General features: G+C 43.1%; 1 protein-coding gene across 2 annotated transcripts; it reads right to left on the bottom strand.

The window, feature by feature from the left end:
• Positions 1-1,649: 1,649 nt before the first annotated feature.
• smad7 (SMAD family member 7) lies at positions 1,650-22,754 on the bottom strand. Of its 2 annotated transcripts, XM_047014046.1 has the most exons (5): positions 21,268-22,754; positions 20,184-20,237; positions 19,708-19,878; positions 17,336-17,407; positions 1,650-2,743 (listed from the first exon to the last, which is right to left on the bottom strand). In XM_047014046.1, the coding sequence occupies exons 1-5, from the start codon at positions 21,731-21,733 to the stop codon at positions 2,205-2,207; spliced, it is 1,302 nt and encodes a 433-aa protein (XP_046870002.1). In that variant the 5' UTR covers positions 21,734-22,754; the 3' UTR covers positions 1,650-2,204. The 2 variants fall into 2 exon arrangements, with proteins under 2 accessions (XP_046870002.1, XP_046870003.1); XM_047014047.1 differs by lacking the exon at positions 19,708-19,878 and having other exon boundaries at positions 21,268-22,750.
• Positions 22,755-23,871: the final 1,117 nt, after the last annotated feature.

The raw sequence follows: 23,871 nt of genomic DNA, 5'->3' as shown, positions 1-23,871 counted from the left end.
TATTCTGTTTCGTAGAGTTTTATATATCATATTTCATGAAAATTGTTTTTATGGTTGATCAGTGTTGTTTTCATTTGTGGAAGAATGAACGAACAAACAAATGGTCATTGGCAAAGTACAATTAACAACGACATAAGTCTGTGCAACACAGTCCTGCAAAAACAAACAAACAAACATCTGCCTGTCTCACAGGCACTTTTGCAGCAGCAGTGTATCACATGCTAAAGACTGTCAGGGGTCGGATTTCTGATCATCCAGGTGACGTGCCAACCATATCCATCCATCATGCCACTCTGTTGACAAAAATCAGCTACCTTATTGGTATAGAACGATCACGTGTTGAACCGTGCCACCAAAATCCTATTACGCTCTAAAGAAACTAGTTCTGCATAAAACATAGACGCATCGACAATCGACTGGAATTTCAGCGACTAACTTTTTTTTGGTAGCTTGGCACGACTCGTTCTTTTTTATGAGCTAAAGATTGTGTAGATGCCAGACTGTTGAGCGGGAATCATTTTTAAAATACTTTTTGTGGTTCACCTTGCGGCTTACAGTCATTTTCAGTGGAAATAGTTAGTAGTGGAATTAGTGCTGGGAGGAAAGGGGGTTGGCCTGTTTTAGAGAGAATTCATCTGTGACCCGCTTCCCCCACACACTTCTTCCCACTTCCCCCACAGCTTCTAGACAGCTTTATCTGTATTAGTTGAGGCCAGGGATTATCATAGCTGGGGCAGTGCTTGTCTGTAGTCTGCTACTGCCAAGGAACCGCCTTACGCCACTCTGTACAGCCCAGGATAACAGGAGTCTCTAAACAAAAGAGGGGTGAGTTTGCCGGGAAAAGACCCGCCGTCCATTTCACCATAAGATTATGTGGTTATAACAGACTATTTCCTAATAAAGGATCTAAAAGTGTTGCACTGGTGACTGGAGAGGAAAAGAGGACGGAGGGAGGGAGAGTGGAAACTGGGTCTTGGTGAATGTAGGTCTCTGAGACAGTGTGTGTGGGTAAAGCAGGCTTACAGTGGTAATCCCCTCTGTAGACATCCATCTGACAAGCGGCAGGACGAAGCACAGACACGTGCGTACACATGCTCAAACAGTCTAGACAAGGCCAGTGCAGAGAGCTGACCTGGACAAATTCCCTCTGTGATAACAGTGAACGCTGTCAGCTTTAACATGTTTTTTTTTTTTAAATATCTCCACAGTTATATGGAAAATGGCTGCCTTTCCCAATTTATTGAACAGGCTCACAAGAATAATGCCACACTGCCATGTGCCCTTTTCTGAAACAGCAGACATACTCCTGTCTGTACATTTCCTGGTTATTCTTTAGATGATTCTGCAAACCTTTCAGCTTTTGAATCAATCTTTTCTGTCAGATGGCTGACAATGTTTGCACAGACTATCCCAGCAGGGCTCAATGAGCCTGTTGGGCTCAACTGTCTTCTGAAAGTTGTTATTATACCTTTCTTCCTGTGATGTTAGCATGCTAACAAAATAAAAAGGGTCACACTCTCACAATAGTTGGGACATAAACAACAAGCAGCAGCCTTAATTCAGATGAGGCTTCAGAGAAGCTCAGACAGAGTTACAAAGCTGTTGGGTGACTCATTGTGTGGGGAGTCAAGTACTCCAATCACACATAGTCCTCCTGTGTTTAAGAATGTATTTATGTAACAGTATGTTACTTTGTGAAAATAACACATTTTCCAAGTTGCAAAGGTTGGTTAAATAATTAGGAAGGACATAGTACACACACACCGCAATAATGTTAATGTGAGAAAATGTAATGTTTAGAATCAAGACTTAAGCCTACAATAAGGTACAATGGTGGTCTCCTGAAACGTTGTACCATGACACATTGCTTCTAGAGACAGAACAACAACCTAGAAAAAATTATTTGTATTTAGTATTTATTTTGGCTTTTCTTTTTTTGCATTTATATTAGGCAAAGTGCATCTTATTTTCTTTTTCCTGTCAACACATTGCACAATACATAAATAATGATGCATATAAAACGTCTTCATATTTACAAGTAATAATATATTTATAACATAAAATACATTTTTACTTCTTAATTCACTTAATTAAATCTTAGTTATTTAATAAACAAGTCATTGAAAGTTTGTATTTTTCTTTTTAAACATGTTTTAACATGAGGATGGGAGGGGATGGGGGTCAGGGAAAGGCAGGGCTTGCTGCTATCGGTTGTTGAAGATGACCTCAAGCCAGCAGGGGCAGCTGCTGATAAACTGTCTAGTGTAGCACTGTCCCCAGCCCTTTACGAAGCTGATCTGTACTGTGAAGCCAGTTCGGGGTTGCTGTGTGAACTCGTGGTCGTTGGGCCTCTGCAGGCAGTCGGCCTTGTCAAAGTCAAAGGCTTTAATGGAGAAGCCAGGGAACACCTTGTGCACCAGGAGCGTGCGCGAATCTGGGTTGTCCAGTGTGGCTGACTTGATGAAGATGGGGTAGCAGCTACGGTTGTATACCCACACCCCACCCGCCTCACGTGTCAGCTGGATGCCATAGCCGATCTTAGCCCGCACCATCTGGACCAGCTGGCTCTTGTTGTCAGAGCTGAGCTGTCCCAGGCAGAAGCCGTTCCCCTGAGGTAGGTCGTAGAAGATGTCCAGGGAGGTCTCCTGAACCGAGTAGAGGCGCCCCACTCGAGTCTTCTCCTCCCAGTACGCCACCACGCACCAATGGGCACGTTCACTCAGCGTCTGAACAGCTTGCGAATCTGAAGAGATACAGAGAGACAGACGGCAGTTACAACACTGAACCATGAACATAGAAGACACGACTACAGTTGTAAAACACAGATTATAAGCAAGGGGTTAGGTTAGAGAGAAATGTGTTAAGTAAGTTTTGGGGGAAAAGAGTAACAGAACTCAGAACATTATCAGTTTAAATGCAGTGGGTGAATTATAAATGCAACCAAACAGTCATGCCACCATGTCTAATCCAAAGCACTTCCTTCCACAATTGTTAAAATATCTTGAAACAAGAAAAGTTGCTACCAAAACCGCCAAACAAAACATGCATCCTTAATTTTACTTTTCAGGAATACACAGGAATTTATGGAATTCCAGGCAGAGCTGCAGTCTCAGACACTAGTGGGCAAACCTCCAGGCCGCCTCTGTTTGTCTAAGTATTACTGCTTATCTTCTGTCTGGGCTTGTATTTTCGTGGCAGCCCAGAAAACAATGTTCTGACGTCAAACCAGACATAAATCTGTCCAAGACATCTCTTTATGGCAAGCAAACTCATGATGACAAAAGAAATTAGTAGATACTAGCTGTCAAATACAAGATGGAAAGGGAATGGAGCCAGAGAATGAGGATTCTTTGAAGACCTGTAAAATGACACCTGCAACTGGTGCTCTGTAACTCTGTGCCTCCAAATGTCTTTAATTGTGGCAGTATAGTAAGTAGACCATTAATGCCAAACAAAAAGAGGTAATGGCAGTGCTGAAGGGCAACTTACTGAGCTTGGTTTCAAAGTACAACAGACAACATGAGGTGAACGGGTTCCTCTGTGGGGAACTATGGTTTGGTAACCTTTTGGAGGAGGGGAAACAGGCCTGTCAATGGACAACCACGCATGACATGGATGTATGAGGGGAGAGAAATACAGTGAGAGAGTGGTAATGAGAGAGGGTTTTGTGTACAAATTTGGATCTCAGCAACATCTATGAAGGAGGGTGAGAGAACCAGTCAGACAAGGAGCACAAGGGAGTGAGAGATTGAAAGAGAGAAAGACAGGCATTTGACATTTCCTCAATCTTCTTTCTCAACTTTAGCCTAATAATCTCCTACACAGCGCTCACCAGATCAAGAACGCTTTTATCAACACACAACAACTCTGAGACAACATCTCTTAGAGAGATATTAACTGGTTAACATGTCACAGGGAGAACACTTCTGCTTATAAGAGCCCTTCTTCTCTCTCTCCCCCCTCTATCCTCCCCATACTCTCATCCGCCTTTTTCTCTACCTCTTTCATCTTTTAAGGCAGGGGAGTGTACCCCGTAATTTGCCAGGCCAGGCCTTGTCTAAGGCTGAGACGGAGGCTACAGTTCAGTTATGTTAATGGTATACTATCTCAACCCAGTCTCCCTGGGCTGGCTCAACCTGTTATTACCCTTCATAAGAAGATGAAAAAAAGAAGAAAAGGGGAAAAATGTCTTCCATAAAGCAACAGGCACTTGGTTTTGTCTTTGAAGTCATTCACTGTAAAGCTGACTGTAAACATTTTTGTAAATCAAATTTCTTCCAGCTATGGGGAAAGACACACTGGTGTTTCACCCCCCCCCCCCCAAATAAAAGCTTCTCTAAGCAAGGAGAGAAGGGAGCACAGGCTGCAACAAAAGACAAGGCCTCTTGTGCATTTGTGTGTCAGTCCTGTTTCTGAGGATTTTTATCCCTATTGTCAGTGGAGAGGTTGGGGAGGGCCTACTGGCCTACCCTTTCCTCATAACCCCCACCCCTGCACTCTGCAGCGCCCCTGCTCCGCTCTGCACTGTGTTTGTTATTGCTAGGAGAGACAGTGCCTGGCGTCAGAGGTCATTACATGCCTGCTTGTCTGAGCCTGTCATCACAGCCTTAAACCACAGAGGTATTCATCATATGACTTAGAGCCCTCCTCCCTCTAGGAACCAAGTAGGAAAAAGAGAGAGGTAGGTAGAGAGGAACAGAGGGTATTCTTGCTGTCTCCCCCCCTCCCCACCCTCGAGAGAGACGAATCCCAGGGAACATGTCTGATGGGGCCTGTAGTTGTGCCTGGCCACTTGGAAGTCTTGCAGCCTTTCGATGATGTGGCGATGGTGAACCATTGACAATTGGGGGGCTGTATACCTGAGTCTCTGAAGACAGTGGGCCAGATATGCATTCCATTCACAAGTAACAGTGTTATTACTGAAGCCTCATAACAAGCGGAGAGAAATAGCAAGAGAGCAAACAAAACCACTCTCAAACAAAAGCAGTGTCAGTATCTATCCATCTCTATGACAGTTACAGTTCGTCAACACTAGAAAATGTCAGAATTGATTTTACGGCTCACCAAATACTAAGGGCATCCCTTTAACGGATAACACCGACTGCAATGACACTTTTCAGTTTCTACATACTCAATCCATAATGCAGTGACAACTAGGGCTGCAACAACGAATCGATTAAATCGATTAAAATCAATTATTAAAAGCGTTGGCAACGAATGTAATTATCGATTTGTTGTGTCGCGCGACTATTACACCACTCAATAAGTCGCAGAGGTGTTTGAGTATTGAAAAAAACGTTTTGTTGAACGCGGAGCGGAGGTAGAGGAAAGGCCATCGGAGAAACGTTGTTGAGTAACGTTCTGAAACACATGGCGGAGGCAGAGAAATCAGTAGCTACGACCCAAGTCATCCAAGGTGTGGGAGCATTTCACACTAAATACATTGGAAAAGTGTGTTGATTGACCGAGGTGAAGTTAGTTTCATATTCGACATTCGTCTCACATTCAGAAGACTTTACTTTGCAGCATTGCGTTAGGGACCGGGTGAAAACAACCCATACCATTTAAAAAAATGTAAACTTTTATAATATTTTTAGGGAATATAAAACCTCAAACAGACACCAGAGTATCTTAACAATGTCTGGTATACTTCCACAGCCTTTACTTTTTAAATGAAGTTTCAAATAAAATGACAGAAAATCCCTAATCTTTGAAAATAGCTTAATCCTCGCAAATCAATTTTTTTTTCAAAACATTAGTGTGTCAAAAAATCTTATTTTGTACACCATATTATTCTAATAAAGTCTGGCCTACTTCCACAACCTTTCAATTTTCAATAAAGTTTTAAACAAAACTCAAATAAATTGCTCATCTTGGAAAATAGCATAAAATCCACGCTAATATTAATAACTTTTTCAACATTGTGTGCCTGTTTGTGCACATTCTGAAGATTTTTTGCACTGTGAATTTGCACTGTCAGTTCTGTTTTTGAATAAAGGGTTGGAAATGACAGCTTTTTTTTTTTTTTTTTTTTAGATTCATCAATTAATCGAAAAAAGAATCGACAGATTAATCGATTATTAAAATAATTGTAAGTTGCAGCCCTAGTGTCAGCCTACCTAGAAGGCTGTAGACAAAGGCAGAGTTTGCCTGTGTGTTCATGTCTCTCCCACATCTGACACACACACAATCCCACACTAAATTGCAATGCACATACACACATATGCATGCTGTAATGCACACATGTACAAACACAAAGTCAGCTTGTCAGGCTTGTCACTGGCATAAAAACACACAGAATGTTTGCATCTGTGTGTGTGTTTGTAGGTAGCTGGTATTGTTCTCAGAGTTTTCTGGATCCCATTTGTGCTGCCTGGGGACTCTGTGGTCTGTTTGTCTGTATGTCTCCAGGGGGTCAAGCAATCACACATCCAGGGGGAGTAGGCACAGACAAACATACGTTTCAGTCCTGAGCTACATTTACATTTAGCAGACGCTCTTATACAGAGCGACTGACAGTAAGTACAGGGACATTCCCCAGTAGGGTGAAGTGCCTACACAACGTCACTTGGCACGGCCGGGAGTCAAACTGGCAACCTTCAGATTACTAGCCCGATTCCCTTAGCGCTCAGCCACCAATTGAGCTCCAGTGTCTACCTCGGTCTTTTCCCTCCAGTCACCATTCTCTCCTCCCAGCTAATATCCCAGCCCTACTCTCTGTCTGCTGCCTCCTGCCATCTGTTCTGCTCTTTGTTCTGCCAGTCCTGTCCTGGGGTTTTTGCTCCATTCCCAACCCCCTCCCACACAGCACCCAGCTCCCCAGCATCCATCCCCCTCAGCCTTCACAAGTTACAACCATGCGAGTCCCTATGCCTTTAAAATGTCCCTAATCTTATTAATTATAAGCGTTCAAATGTCCAAAACTGCCCCATCTACATTACCTAAAAGTGCAGAATCCTTACTTCATACCAAGTACCTTCTACTTGGCATAATATTGAACCGTGTAACATGATTTTGAGAAGTGTAGAGCAGACAATTAAGCAAAGCCCACTAAAAAGTCTAGAAAAGCCATGTTCTGTCCTTTGATTGAGAGTTCCTGACAATGCGGGCCATTTAGCTCCATTCCACTGCCTGTTTGTGGGAGAGCCAGCCTTTTGAATGGATCTTGCCTTCAGAAGTGGACACCAGCCCGACAAGCTGAGACTATTGTGCCTAGATGGGGGCTGAGGGGGGCAGCAATCGGACTCAGCTCTTGCCATCAAGGCTGGAAACAGTGGAGTAGACTGGAAAAGTTAATGATTAATTCTGTCTGACTCAACACACGCACTCCAGATTGTAATTATTCCTGGACATCAGTGATCGCTTGCATACACATATTCACAATCACAGAAACGTTACCTGCAACATTACCTGCAACCCCAGAGAAAAATTCTGCATTGTCTGTTCAAATTTCAATTCTTAGTTCACATTATCATAGGTAAACAGAGATGGAAAGCCCGTTGAAGCATGTGACCTTCTGTGTGTGTGTGTGTGTTTGTTTTCCTTCTCATTTTGCCAGCCAAACCATGTAATGGCCCATCTTCTTCAGACACAGGGTTGGTGTTGGAGGGTGGTGCCCTTGTCTGTGTTTTCCAGGCTGTCTCAACACCCCTCTCTCTCCCTCTCAGGCTGGGGCAAGTCTGTTCCAGAAGATGGAGGGAGTGATGGCCAAGGTCAAACTCAGACATTCCATTTGTTCTATGGTCTGTCCATCTTCTACTTACTGAAGTAACAGAATGCAGAAGCAGACAGACTCTGGCCTGTACATAAGCCCCAGAGGCCATTCTTTCTCATTGCAGGGCTTGAAATTGCGACCATTTTGGTTGCCTATGTTCCCAAAATTGTATCTGTGCAACCTCAAAGTATATTTGGGAGCATTTGTGGTGCGACCTCTTTTCATTTCTTACAAATTAGCCTTCAATCATTAAACCAGGGTTTTTCCCGGGTCAAAATGGGTCTTCGGTGCTCCAAAAATTATTATTCCCAGGTATTTTACATCCCCCCCCACACACACATGTTCGTCCTATTTCCCCTAAAGCAATCAAGTTAGGCTACTTAAAGACACCTTACACTCATAAAGTATGTTTTAAATGGCATAAATGCTGCCAATTAATAATTGAGCAAGGGCAGCAATAGCAATAGACGTGCAATTTAGCTAGCAGGGGAAGAATACAAACAACAATAATCACCAGTTAACTTGATTTAAATTTGCAAGAACTATAGACTTTTACAATAACAGGCTTAAATGAACTTACAACATACGTTATACGACTCACAGTTCTCAAGGACGCACATACGCAATCTCAACTGCGGTGTGAAGCGCGTGTCCGTGCAATTCTCCGACATGCACTCTAACAATCACTGCTGATAGACGGCCTAACATTTTGTACAGCCTGATTTCTGATACCGTGGCGGCAGAAATTTAGCCATGGAAGAAACACTGCACTATATACTGGCCGGATTTCCCAGATTCGTTAAGAAGCTCTTAACGCTAAGAGCGTCTTAAGAACGTTCTAAGGGCGCTCTAGAACGCTCTTAGAACTTTCTTAAAAACTAAATTTAATTTGCATTTGTACAGGTGTATTTGTGCACGTCGGACTGGACCTTGCAGCGGAACGACAGTTTAGTGGCCACTGTCGATTCTGACGTCACAGTTGCATATTGATCAGACAAGAAGACACGCTCATCAACTCGATTCCTATTGATCAAAACAGAACAAGTGTTCGGCTGTAGCCTACTTGAAACATACTCTGTTGAGAACATATTCGCTGACATGTATTGCACGCAACTTTTTTTTGCCTTTGGCGCTCGGGATTTGTCATTGGCTCTTGGGAAAACAGCTTTGGCGCGCGCCAAAATGTTCTCTATGCAGGAAAAACCCTGCATTAAACTACTACCGTTCTATCCAACATAACATAACAGTTAAACTTCATCTTTACGTTTTTTACTTTAATGCAGATTTTAGATTTCTTAAAATTAGCCGTCAATCACTCCTTATCATTGCACTACGTTGTCACGTAACAGGGAGCTAACCGCGCTCAAAATTTGAAGAGCTGATAAAACTACATGAATATTTTCGGTTGGTGCTCCTACATTTTTGCTGGCGTTCCTAACTTTGGAAGCACCAGTGCTACCAAGTAAAAATTGTCATTTCAAGTCCTGCATTGATTTATTAACAATCACAACTTGGTGTCTTCAGTCAGAAGGTTAAACAGACGGCATTCAGAAAACTCAAATGCTGTCTCTTATGGCTGAGCTAATTTCCTTCTACATGAAATAACAAGTCCTTTAAAACAAGCCCGACCATTCGAGCACTGCATCCATAGGAGTTCAGAGAATGGAGTAGGCCTTGGTACATCAAAAATTGAAAGGGATAAGCCAGTTAATGAAGTAAATTTGAATATTAGGGAAGTAGCATTATATAATGTGAATGTCAGATTGTTTGCTTGGTCCACAAAGCAGAAACAGGCCCCAGCTCTAGGAGTGGATGGTTGGGAGTCAGGTGGCTGAGCGGTTAAAGAATTAGGGTAGTATTCCGAAGGTTACTGGTTCGATTCTCGGCATTGCAAAATTCTAGAACTACATCATTGGACACCGCCAACGCTCTCCTTTTGATCGTAAACAAACAGTGACTAATGGTAGCTGGTAGGAGGAAGGCCTGATGATGCATTTTACTGAGAAGGTGAGGGGTGGGTGTCCCTCACTGGTGATGTCATAATGGATTCATCTCTTTACAGAAACCACAGAGTGCCGCCCATGTCTCTGAGAGCAGTGCCACACAGTGCCACCACATGAGGAACAACTGCCTGCATTGTTCTACAACTTGGGTGTCAGCAATCTCCGTGGGAACCAGCATGTACTGGGACAGGCAGGCAGGCAACCAACCAGTCGGGCTAGTTGAGAGCAGAAAAGAGCTTTGCTGTCTGTTCATCTGTCTGCAAATTATAGTAATAAGTGTATGATTAATGCCTATGATAATGAGTGTGAACTATCCTTGCGCTGTATACATGGACTTGAGACACAGTTGTGAAGAAGAGACGGTCTGACAATTACTCATGGATGCCACTATTGAGACTGTCAGGCAGACAAACATACAGACAGGCATGAAAGCTATGGGTGCCATCACTCTCAAGACCCTTTTCATCCTCTGACTACACATGAATGGGTTGGCTAACTGGCTGGCTGGCTGACTAGCCGTCCTGCTGTGGTTGGAAATAGCAGCATGTTGCAGAGATAATTCTGAGGCTGAGGTTGAAAAAACACAGAAGGGATCAGGAATGTCCACCTCCTTCCCGACCACCATCCACACCCTATCCCTTGACTTTAGCCCTACTTCCCTTTTACATTTAGCAGACACTCTTACCCAGAACGATTTACAGCAAGTACAGGGACATTCCCCAGTAGGGTGAAGTGTCTTGCCCATGGATACAACATCATTTTGCACGGCCGGGAATCGAACCTTCTGATTAATAGCCCAATTCCCTAACCGCTCAGCCATCTGACTCTCTGGTTTTGATAATCTTTTCATACAATGTGGTTGTATGTAAAAAAACACTGTCTTTCAACAATGGCCATCTTGTTCTAGGCCTTCCACCAACTGTTACAGACCTAGGGCCGGATGCAGGCCCAACCTCCATCAAGCTACAGCTAGGCTGGTTAGGCTAACCAAGGCTGAACCAAGTGATGCTAATCTAGGCTAGTAAGAGTCCAGCTAGGATAGGCTAGGTTAGGTATGGATATGTCAAACTAGTCTGAGCCCAGATAGGGCTCAGGTAGCTCTTCCAATCTCAGAGTACACCTCTCAGTCTTCCTCATGGCTCTGTTATGGTGGCTACCACTGGGTAACATGTACAACATATAGCCCCTACATAGAATCACTGCAGGATTACTGGGCTGTTTTTCTCTCCTACTCCCTTTCTCCTTTTGCTGTTTAGATTCATGCAACATAATGACTCAGGGTGCGGAACCCAAAGAACAGCCAAAACCTAAATTAACTCAGGGACCAAGAGCTGGCTTGGGTGAGTGTCTCAGGGAGGAAGTGGGGAGAAATGAAAGATGCTCGCCCAGAGAGAGAACTGAGGCAACACGAGCTGCTTCGAAATTACAGAGAGAAAGAGAGAGAGATGCCTAGGTCGAGCCCAAAAGGCAATTTTCTCCCCCTCCAGAAGGAGGAAAAACAAAGCAAAGTAAAACATATCTTAAAGAACGGGACTGAAAATCTGTAGTTCAACAAGAAGTCAGGTTTGCATTATGATCAATCTGCATTGCCCTTTAACTTTAGCTTAGACGTCATACTCCACTTTTTCTCTCTGTGTTTGTTTTCCACCTCTGCCTCCCGGGCCTCCCCGTCAGATGCCTTTTCCTCAAAGACATGATGTCATTTCCTGTGTGGCCCTTTCCTTTTCTGCTAACCCAAACAACACAGGAATGTGGAGGGGGACTATGGGAGCACTGTTAAATCGGCTCTAACCAGCCTTACCTATCTACTCTGCAGTTTGTACTTAAAAATGAACCAAAAGGATAAACGTTTGGATTGAATGACTTGCTTTCTGGGTTTAAAGAAAATATTGAACTTTTTTTAATTACTGACCTCACAACCCAATCTGATAGCCCAGCCAGTAACCTCTGTACTCACTGTGAATCAGACACCCAGTACAGACAGTTAAGACATCAGAATGGCTATATAGCATTTGCTAACACTGGACAACAAGTAGCTTGTGTTACTGCTGACCTGCTCTGAGCTGGCTGGCTGGCCTGCTGGCTATCTATCTGTATAATAATACACCTCAACCTATATTTAACCTGCTGAGGGGAGGAAGTGGCAGTGTGACAGTGGGATTTCAGCCAACTAGGCCGCCAGCAGTTCATCCTATCCTGTCTGAGTGCCGGGGGTGTGTGGGGGTATAGGGGTGAGACGCCAGTGGGCCTCCACGGATCCTCTTACACAGGTACTCTGTTGTCACTCTGCAATGGCACCAACCAGGCATACCACCCAGTCTCCCACCCCTGCTAACCCCCCAGGCCACCTCCATCCACTGCTCCCCAAGCCTTCCTCACATGCAGAAAATCCCTTGTAACATGGCCCTTGAACGCACACATAAACACATATACACAGGAGATACAACACCTCAGCCCCTGACCTCAACCCTGGCTGGTGCCCATCCCAAAGTACACACTGAACCCCTTCTGTCACATGCTCACACAGTCTCTTGTAAATGGAGATACCTGTATGTGTCACATAGATCCAGTAACTAGCAATGTTGTTTGCTTGTGTTCTGACAAGCTCCAACCTCCATTGCAGTCTTTGAAAAGACACAGAGCAGTGAGGAGCAAGTGGTGGAGGAGATGGGGGAGGAGGAAATGGAGCAGAGAGCCACAGAGGCCAAGAGCTACAAACAGCAGACTACAACTGAACAGCATCCAAACTCGGGTTTTCGCCCGCCACTGAGTCCCACCCCTGGCCCCCATCCAGGCCCAGTTCCAGCCCACTTTAGTAGGGGGTACTAACGCCTTTTTTACATTTTAGCAGTTTAAAGCTTCAATTTAGTGCAGGGAGAAACTTTGAGAACAATTTCATTGATCTTTGTATGGTTAGTCTGTATTGTTGCTTATCCTTATTGGCACTGCCATCCACAAATAGTGGCCTGGATTTGCTCCCCTGCCTCAGTTGATTGAAAGATTTATCTGCATGAACACAATGATCAATCATGTTACCACAGAGGCACCATAAACAATCCATGGAAACAGTGCTGCTGTGAATGACTTTCCTTTCACACCAAACATCCTAATAGGAAAGGATTTCAGAACAGGTTGTGATGGTGCCTATTATTGAGACGATGGTTCTCATGAACATCCGCAGCCCTTTTGTTCTGAGCGGCTTGGTGGTAGCGGAACATGGAGTGAACTGGGCGGGATGGTTGCGATACTGGAGCTGTCTCCAAGCTGGGAGCGGCATTGGGGATAACTAGGCTGGGGCAAGGCGCATGCTTAGCCGTCTGCGAGTGCGACACCGGTGAGAGTGCCCCTGGAAAAAAATACCACAACCAGTATCATCAGACTCACTGGTGCTACTATTTTTGGGCGAATCAAAAACCTATGCATGGCTAAAACCAGCAAGGTGATCAGACCGGACACGAGTGCTGCTGCAGCTATGTGCATTTGCCAGATGTGATACAGAAGCAAATTGCTCCTATGTATAACAGCCTACAACCCAACAACACCGCCCCTTCTCCCAAAAAGCAAAACAAATTACAAAAACAAATGTTGGAATGCAAATTAATGTTAAAACTTAAAATGTCAAATGCAATAACTCTTTCTCCTTGATTCGCTCAAAAACTGAAAACACAACCTAACCACCAGATGTGACAAGAGGCTGTCAACTGTCCAGAAACTTCCCAACACACCTTTCTTGCTGCTATCCTTGATATTTATAGCACCCAACTAACCAATCAGCATATAGTAAAAAGTATTATTTTTAACAAAACATTTTTATGATTGGCCAAGCAGAAAGAGACAAATACAGTATATAGTTAGGACCATAAATATTTAGACACTGACACAAGTTAGAGTTACATAATAAATATGGGCTTAAAGTACAGTCTCTCAGCTTAAATGAGGGTATTCACATCAACATTTGAGGGGGGGTTAAGGAATTACAGCTCTATAATATGTAGCCCTCTTTTTTTTCAAAGGACCAAAAATAATTGGACAATTGACTCAAAAGCTGTTTTGTGGACAGGTGTGGGCTATTCTTTGTTTTTTCTTCATCAATTAAGCAGGTAAAAGGTCTGGAGTTGACTCTCAATGTAAGTGAAACAGGCCATTATTTGGCTGCCCCCCCCCCAAAAAATCAGAAAGATAGCAGGAACATTAATTGTGGCCAAATGAACAGTTTGGTACATTGAGAAAAAAGTAGGTACTGGTGAGCTCTGCAACCAAAATCGGCCTGGACGTCCAAGGAAGACACTAGTGGTGGATGATTGCAAGATCCTTTCCATTGTGAAGAAAAACCCATCACAACATCTCGCCAAGTGAAGAACACTCTCCAGGAGGTAGGCATATCATTATCCTAGTCTACCATAAAGAGAATACTTCATGAGAGCAAATATAGAGGGTTTGCACCAGAAGGTGCAGACCATTCATAAGTCTCAAGAATAGAAAGGCCAGATTTTGCCAAAAAAAATTAACAAAAAAAAACAGTTCTGGAACAGCATTCTTTGAAAAAGTATGGAGGAGGCTTGGAACAGTTCATGATCCAAGCATACCACATTATCTGTAAAAACGGTGGCGGCAGTATAATGACATGGGTATGCATGGCACTGGGTCACTAGTGTTTATTGATGATTTGACAGAAGACAGAAGCAGACGGATTAATTTTAAAGTGTATTGTCTGCACAGATTCAGCCAAATTCAGCAAAGTTGATTGGACGGCGCTTCATTTTTACAGATGTACAATGACCCAAAACATACTGTGAAAGCAACCCAGGAGTTTGTTAAGGCAAAGAAGTTGAATATTCTCAATTGGCTGAGTCAATCACCTTATCTCAACCCGACCGAGCATACATTTCACTTGCTGAAGATAAAACTTAAGGCAGAAAGAACAAACAACATGACAGCTGCAGTAAAGGCCTGGCAAAGCAACACAAAAAAAGAAAGCATTTGGAGATGTCCATGGGTTCCAGACTTCAAGCAGTCAACAAAGGACAATGATTCTCAACTCAGTATTCAAAATTATAATGTTATTTATGATTTTTAAAATGGTTGTAATTCCTAAACCTTTCATACAATGAAGATCACTATTCCTACCACTTTAGCCTCCTCGGTCAAATTGAAGTATGGATATAGCGAACCGCAAATGGGCATAGCCTACGACAGGAACAATGTTTTTACGAATTTAGCCTCCTAGGCCGGTGGTTGGTGTCTTATTTATGTGAATGCGATACATAAAATACAAGACAACTTTACACCACTTCATAGCACAAAGGACACCCCTTAGGGAGAACTGTATACAGCACTGTATGGTGAATTTGGCCTACAATTGTGACGACTGGCTCAACCATTGTGCATGTAATGACTTATGTGATTAACTAAATGTCTGGATGTTTGTGGTGGTAAGACAATTTAAGAGAACCAACATAAATATATTTTGATCAACATGACATAAGCAATTGATAATGAAGGAAACAGCAGACAATTGAAGGCTACATCATCATTTGCTCGAAAGACGTTGAATGCAAACTCTGCAAACAACGGTTTATTTTTCATAGTTCAACGTTGAATATGATGTAGCCTACCACCTGAAAACCATAAGTTGGCGTACTTCGCTCATGCCATCACGCGCTGGGTTGAAAAATGAATAATGCCTATTATAAGAATCAAATCCAAATCGAATGACATTATCTTCTTCGGCCAAGACAACACAATCTTTCTCTGTTGCACCGTTCCCCACTCGGCTTCTACGTAAGTTTGCATGCTGCACTTTTTCAGGCAGTGAATAGCGCGCTGATTTGCATGTTAACCAAACAATATTTTTTATTTGTAGTACATTGTAAGAGATAATAAATAATAACCAATCAGGTATTTTGTATTATATTGGCATTCAGTAACAACAGGACTAGTGACACAAGGCTTATTATTATAGCCTATTTTATAGCGGCTGAATCTGGAATGTCCAGCAGCTACATTGAGTCAGATCGCGAAAATGTTTGTACATTTATGTTTGTCTAGTTGTCAATCTCCCTTCTTACATATGTATTTCTTTCATATTATCTCTTAAAACAGTGATGTAAAACATCACACAAAATGGTTTGATGAAAAACGTTGTGACATTTATAGAAAAAGAAAACGTTTTAAATTTCGAGTAGTTGATTAGTGCTTAGTCGAGTCTTGGTCGACCAAAGAAAATCTTAGTTTGGGACAGCCCTAGACAACAGAACATAATCCTTAAGGGCTTGAAATTGCGACCCTTTTGGTTGTATACACTTCAATAAACGTATCTGTGCGACCTCAAAATATATTTAGGAGCATTTGTGCGAGTGCAAATAATTTTTATGGTGCAACCTGTTTTAATTTCTTTACAAAACGCTCACTAATTAATCTACTGCACAGTATGTGCCTGCTGTGAGCTGATCAGTGACCGGTCTACCTTTCTATACAACATTACAGTTAAACTTCATCTTTATGTTCTTAACTTTAATGAAGATTTTTTTTTTTACTTAAACTTAATGTCACTGCACTCTGTTGTCACGTGACATGGAGTTAACTCACGCTCAAAATTTGAAGAGCTGAAAAGACAACATGAACATTTTCAGTGGGTGCTCGTACATGCTGAAAAGTTCATTCCAAGCCCTGTCCTCCTTGCCTGCCTTTAGTCTCTATGCCTTTCTATCCTGAGTGCAGATTGGGAACTCCACTGTCCTGTCATCCCCTTGCTTTACTGTTAACAATGTTTTTTTAAGAAAAGTAGAGTTCAGCTGGGGGGGAAAGGGACAGAGGTGATACAGGGGTAATGCCAGCAGACTTTTCATTCACAAAAGAAAGTAACAAGAAACATGGAATAAACACACCTGAAGTCCTAGACAACCCAGCCCCCTTCTACAAAACACAGAGGGAAAATGTCTAGCACACCAACCTTCAAAATCCCCATAATGAGAAACATCTGAATTGACCTAGAGACTAAGGCACAGTGCAGGGAGAGAGAGTATGGTCTCTGTCTCTCTTCCTTTCCCTCTCTCCTTCACCCATGCTCATAAACACCAACTTGTCCGCTCGCCCCTGGACAGAGCCCTGCTCTAAAAGAAAAAAATATGGAGTTAGGGGCCAGTCCAGAAACACCTCGCTCCTTCAGGGAACAGGATGTGTTAGAGGGAGGAACATAGGAGAGACAAAGGGAGCTGCAGCTGACTACACACAACTCCACAGCTATCCTGGCCTTTGAAGGGAGTGTGAGATGACACCCGACCCAACAACGGAACAAAAAGAGTTGTGAGCAATGGATGTGTCTACCTAGATGCCTAGTACGTCATATCTACCTGTAAATGATAGACCACAGTCAACAACAGCAAACCACCAAACCAGACTACTGTGTGCACACACAGGAAACAAACACACTATTCTCTACAACTCTACCCAAACCATGAGTTCTTTTTTTGGTTTGGATTACATTACACAAAACAGCATGGTGCAAAATGAAAGGAGATGAAGTAGGGGGGCTTCATTTTTAAGGACTGGGTGCATAGACCCCTCAATCCACTGCATAACATCAAAATAAAGAGAGTGGAGAGGGACATTTTCTCACCTGAGAGCCCCACAGGGGCGGAGTAGGTTGTTCCCCCTGTCTCGGCAGATGAAGGCTCAGAGTCTGGAGAATCTGAATAGGGCGAGAGTTGGAGGTAAGAGAGAGACAGAAAGAGACTTGTAAGTGTGTGTAAGCATGACCACAGGGTGTGCATCTGTGAGTCTGTCAATGACGGAGTGAAATCAATGTCTACTGAAAACGTTCACTGAATCGAGGGCTACACACAAACAAATCTCATTGTAATGCAACCTAAGAGCAGTATCTTCAAGAGTAGTCATGATCTATCCTGTGATAGACCAGTCACGCAGGAAAACCCTAACCGGCATCGCAATCTGACAATGGAACTAGCAGTGCCAGACATGGCCACCACCATAACCGGGTGGGTGGAACAAATACCCTTCCTCATGCTGTCCTTTCTCCATCCTCTCTTCCATTTACGAGAACATATTCCAGAATAAACAAACATCTCTGGAGGAAAATAGACCTCCAGAAAAAAAAGAGAGAAAGTGTCCGCCAGCCTGGTCAGCCCTAATAGGAATATACAGTTTAGCAGGATACACTCCATCAAAGCAGAAACAATGACCCAGACAGGAAATAGGCTCAAACTTGAAGCTGTTTACAGTACATTTTCTTAATGGCCTGCTGTCTATTGCCAACTGGGAAAAATGCCTTGCTTTAACCCTCCACATCTCTACACACCCAGGATAGCACCGAAGTGACAGCACCACCGCGGGACGTTTAGCTTCTTTCATAAAGGAACTGTATCTGTACCTTACCCCTATGTCTGGTCATACTGTGTATTGTTTTGAACTCCCTGGTTTGTGTGTGTGTGTGCAATGCACACATGTGGCAAGCCTGACGAGATGCACGGTGAAGCCTTCTTGGCTTTGTTTGGCTGCTAGGAGGCAGGGCTGGTTTTCCTGGGCATGATTCACTAGTGACCACAGCTTGGCTGGAGGTGCTTCAGACTGCCCAGAGAGAAGAGGATCAGAGGGATGGAGGGAAAGAAAGAACGAGGGAGAGAGAAAGAGAGAGCGAAGGAAGAACAGACGATATGGAGAGAGAAAGAAAGAGAGCAAGAAGGAAAGAGAAAAGGATAAGAGAAAGAATAGAGATGAGAGAAAGATATGGAGGGAGAAAAGTGAGGACAATTAGGAGACAGAAAAGGAGGGGTAGGAAGGGAAATAAATATAGAGATGGTAGGGGGGCTGCTACATTTTCTAGGGTGCTAAGACAAACTAGCATTTTACAGCCTCTTTCATGTGGACCACTTTTGGCTGTCTGACATTAAGTCATTTAGCAGACGCTCTGACACGTATCCCTAATTCCTGTTTCCTAAGTAGAAACATTTATTCTCTTTCACACACATCTGCATCTCCTACTTTTGTGTAATCTATAAAGATTATAGAGTTGAACACAGATCCGTGTGCACATGTGTATGTGCATGTGTCCAAATGTGTATGACCCAGCTACTGAGCCTGTCTATGTGGCCACGCTCCATTGTCCTATAAATATCTGTCCCTGCTCTCCTTTCTCTTTCTGTCTCTCTCTCTCGGCTTAGAGAAAAGCCCTCGAAGAATCACAGCTGCAAACAACTTCCTATATCCACTCAATGAAAAGACACTTTCTCCCTCTCCAGAGCACTCCTGGTCAGCGGAGATTTGGGTCTGTTTCTGGTTATTGTTTTTGTCGGGGGATAGGCAGGGGGGTGCCGGTGTGTGGGGGACTTCCTCCTCTGGTTGTGTAGAAGCTACACCAAAACAGATGGAGTGTCTGGTGTCAGTCGGGCCCTGAAGAGGGCCATCCGTCCCGTCACTCAGTGGTGGTAGTTACCCACCTTGGCCTGGCCGCAGGAAATGCAGTAAATGTTTTATGGAGTCTGAATGAGCATCCTCGAAAGGAAGTCACCTCCCGAACGATGTCTTCCTACCCCTGCTCCTTTCCCCACCTGGCTATTACGTCCACCCCCAGGGTCTTGTCGTGAAACCCTGAATCTGATTGCATCAACAACGCAACATCAAAAACCTGATTGGCTTTGTATTATTGCTCATAAACAATACCACAGGCTTTCTCAGGCATAACTGAAGTCTTGAGGATGATAAAAGTTAAAAGTGACCATAATAATACAATTATGACAATGAAGAGTCATAAACCATCTCAACAGAAATACCTGATTAGCAATCGCATGGTAACAATGAAATTGAGATATTTCAAATTCGTGGTGAAGGACATTTAAAAAGGTCAACCTGGCATACATGTTTGTATAAAAGCAAACAGGACACATAAAGACAAAAACACACACACACACACGAACAGCAGTGACACTCCCAAAACTCAGGTGGCATTGCTGTGTATCTGTCCTGCCAGCTCACCTCCCTTCAGCCAAAGAAGTTTGTACAGGCAACCACCGGAGATAGTGCCAGTCAGCCTGGAATGGGCCTTGGCACCCGTCCACTCTATTACTGGGTGCTGGCAGCCAGGCGTGCCACGCTCAGACCATCGTAAATCACAACATTTCAGAGAGGATTTCCATCTCTCTCTTTCTCTCATTCACACACATACACACACACACACACAACGCCAGTGAATATGAGCCGGCGTTTCATCTCCTGTGTGTCGTTACAGGATTTATCTTGAGGTCAGAGCAAAAAATACGATTGTAAAACTTCTCTTAGGGTACTCTTAAAGTGCTTTTGGCTTTTACATGTAGGAAAGAATTGACTGTAGACTCAATGGATTTCTGTGTTGAATTTGAATAAATACAACATTGCAAAAAGCAATGCACATTTAAGGCAATACTTTTCAGGCAAAACATTATATATAAATAAGTCAACAAACTGTAACTCACCAGGTGGTTTAAGAAAGTCCATTGGGTAGCGGGAGTAAGGGGGAGGAGGAGACTCTAAAAAGAATGGCAGACAAAAGACAGAGCATGAGAAAGGGGGAAGATAGAAACCTATGATAACAGTTGGCATTCTTCTGGGAAACTGTTTGTCTTAGCAGCAAAGACTGTGGGCAGGGCAGCAAGGCGGCGATTGCCTTGATATTTAGCAGCCAGATAAACAGAGGGGCGCCTGGCGCCAGTCTCGCGGCTATCTACGTCTCGGCCTGTGTGAGATACGGGCCTCTTTTGGCTCAGGACAGGACGCTCCAATCACTGCAAAATAACTCAGACCAGACAGTCGATGAAACATTCAGTAACATCTAACTAATTTAAACAAGATATGCATGCATGAAATTATGCAGGCTATCATTTCACTGATCGGTTATCAGTCAACATTTTTTTTTAAAATCTAATAATTGCAAAACGTTAAGACTACATGAACATGCATAGGCTGATGTTCTTTCTTAATTTATTGAGCAGACACCTATAGAGATGAGATACATTAAAATGTCCCTGCCTTGTGCTTGTTAGGCTTGTGGGCCTACCCAACACAGACATAGCATTGTCTATTTGTGAGTAATAGCATTTTGTTGACTATTCAGTTTTTTTTGGTTGAAGCCAATAGTAACAGCAAACCTACTCTTAGCTCAAACAATAAAAAACAATGTTAAGCACAGAGTACGTAACTTCTTAATGTAATCAGCAGACACACCTCATTATAGTGATTTTCATCAAATAGTTGATACACATGAAGTAGGCCTGTTGCATATATTGGTAAAAAACGATAATATGAAAGTGATGTCCCTTATGAAAGATCTATATCACAAATCCCACTTACGTATCCTGATGCTGATGATGTTTATAACTGTTCCTAGGCCTACTTTGTTATTCCGAATAATCTAAGTCTCACCTGAGACACCAGTAGCCTATTACAGAAAATAGCCTACGGGATTTAGTCAATATAACCGAATTGTGTACAGCCTACAATATTGAATGGTAACATTTATATCAAATCAGGAATAAATAATAAACAATGGAATATATTTACCGAGTTCGCAAAGCCTGCTCATGTGGTGCGGATTGCAGCAAATGAGTTCTGGGTTAATTTTCCCATAGGATTCACAGCAAGATAGTCTCTTTAACTCCGAGGAATGCCTGAGGTCCGGCCACCTGAACACTTTGTAGAGCAGCAGAGGGAGGGAATAAGACTGTTGACCCAGTTTGGTGTCCACTTTGGTGGGCAGGAGAAGGCAGGGGCTCCTGGCACCCCCCTTCGACTCCACCGCTTGCAGGAGCACCTCTAATTGTTTCTCTTTAATTTTTTTCAGTATCGAGTGGGTCAATGCCTTTAATTCAGCTTCCGTCCCGGCATTACATTTGGCAACCTTTGTCGATTTACCCAAACAGCAACCCCCGGATCCATGCGTTCGTGTATCCGTCTCCTCGTCGCCCTCGACGGGCGCACGGCTCCTCCAGAGTCGCCGGACGAGCCCCGATCGTTTGGTCCTAAACATGCGGGACGAGAAGAGGGTTTCCCGGCTAAAAAACGAGCATGATGTCCGCAAATCATGAAGATTCCGGGGTCCGAGTCCAGGCAATGACAAGCAGCCTGAGATTATTGTACGGAAAAACTGGGATTTGGAGCTGCAAAGACAATCTGAAGCATACGCCAGTCTTTATATCTTTAAAAAACGATGGTTGAGGGGAGTGGGTAGGATTAAAGGTCCCTATACTAGTAACCTTTTGTTTAAAAATTAATTAATCATCTGTCAATTAAAGACTTTGCAGGGATACTTTGCAGAAGCTATGTTTCGAAGCTAGTGTGGGAAATATCCTACAAAATAGCTGCACTGATCATTACTTGACAATTCCCCTTCGTGCTGTAGACTAGCCTACTGTTAAAATACTTTCTAGCCTCCATAAACACATTTCAGTTTCTTCTTTCTTTCAGTATGGGTTCGTAAAACCATTGCAACCATATGCCGTACACAGAGGCTATGTCTACTAGGTCACTAGTCATTAGACTTGAATTTTGAAACAGTAGCCTATCAAATTCTAAAGGTATAGCCTACATGTACGAAACTCGCCTGTGTCTTAATAAGTATAATCCATTGTTGACCCCGAGAATGAAGCTGTGTTATATGGTCTGTTTCATGTGTTTTTCCGAACTGATTTCAAAGTAGAGGCAGGAGAAGACGAGCGAATACTAAACCAGCAAGGGAATCCAAAACTGAGCCTTAGAACTGGTAGACGGTAATCTGCACTCCGAGTTGAGTAGTGGCGTATCCGATTGAAAACAGCAAAAACCTCTTGGTTACGTCCGTTTTACTCACAGTGGCACATGAGAAATCCCTTGGTAAATTAATCCACCTACGTATATTGAATGAAAAGACCGTGTCTAGGACATAAGCGACTTGACTGGCAACAAAGAAATGATGCGATCTTCAGAAAAGGACTAGCCTACGAATGACACGAATAACTGAAGTGCCCTTGCCTTGCTCGCTATCTGTTTCTGACTCTATGCTCTAATCGTGGCTCCAGTGCGCATTGGCGCGCCCCATCACGTGGTTGTCTAGACACCCTGTCCCTTAAAAAAAAATTGTTGCGCAAACAAGAGATCAAGTAGCCTACTAACATACAGAAAAATGGTTCTAAGAGGAAAGTTCTTCCGACTTACATTTATTAAAAGTTGAGACAGGCAACATGATTGGGACAACCCTAAATTATATTGACTATTGTTACATAGGCACACCGTCTCATTTTAATTAAAGAGTAGGATTCACTTTCTCTGTATCTGTGATAGTTAGGGGCAAACTTCAGACTGTTGCTTACACAAACCTATGGTAGGCTAGTCATGTAATGCCGATTATCCACAACCTTATGATTTTGGGGATTGTTAAATAGGCTTAATGCGTAAGATAAAAATGGTGAGCAATATCATAAGGCCTTTCATTGTCATGGGGCGGTCTTTCCTACAGGCGGTATAGACCAATTATTTGCTTGTTAACAATCGGGATGCGCGCGCAATGTGGCTGCAGAAAACCGGAAAAGGATAGCATTTTAAATGGCAAAAGGACCACACGGATAATACAAATAGGCCTAGTTAGATTTAAAAAGACCAAAAGCGTCGAGGAGGACAGGCCTAAAAGAGAGAAAGCGATTACCCAATGATCAGTCGCATCAGAATTTTTATTTGGGTCACGAAAGTCTTGAAATTTGAGTGAGAATGTCGCCCGGTACAGACCGCATAATCGAGCGGCAACCATGTCTTCACGTCATGTCACAAAGTTAATAATTTTACACTTTTACAGTCAATTCTACATTTAAAAAGTCGAGCAGGGCAGCTTTCAAGAGAAATGGGAATTCTGCTTTTAGTCAGCTGGTCCGATAATTTTTCTGATTTGTTTAAACTGGCAATCTGAGTGAGACTACATCCCAGTTACACTGTTTTGAAGTTAGCCTCAGTCAGACTCGCTCACTGGCAGTGTGCACAATGTTGTATTTCACTCCATTCTACACCAGAAACGTCAGAAAGGACTGCCTAATGTAGATACGAGTCTGGTGAAGATAGCCAGAATCTCGGATTTCTTTAACCTGTCTATTTCATTCGTCATTTGCCTGAGAAAGCGACCTCCGTTAGCCAGGCTAGTTT

This window comes from Hypomesus transpacificus, unplaced genomic scaffold, assembly GCF_021917145.1.
Source record: "Hypomesus transpacificus isolate Combined female unplaced genomic scaffold, fHypTra1 scaffold_216, whole genome shotgun sequence".
NCBI classification, from domain to species: domain Eukaryota; kingdom Metazoa; phylum Chordata; class Actinopteri; order Osmeriformes; family Osmeridae; genus Hypomesus; species Hypomesus transpacificus.
The sequence above is the reverse complement of the archived record's forward strand: the minus strand, read 5'-3'. Positions and strand labels throughout refer to the sequence as shown.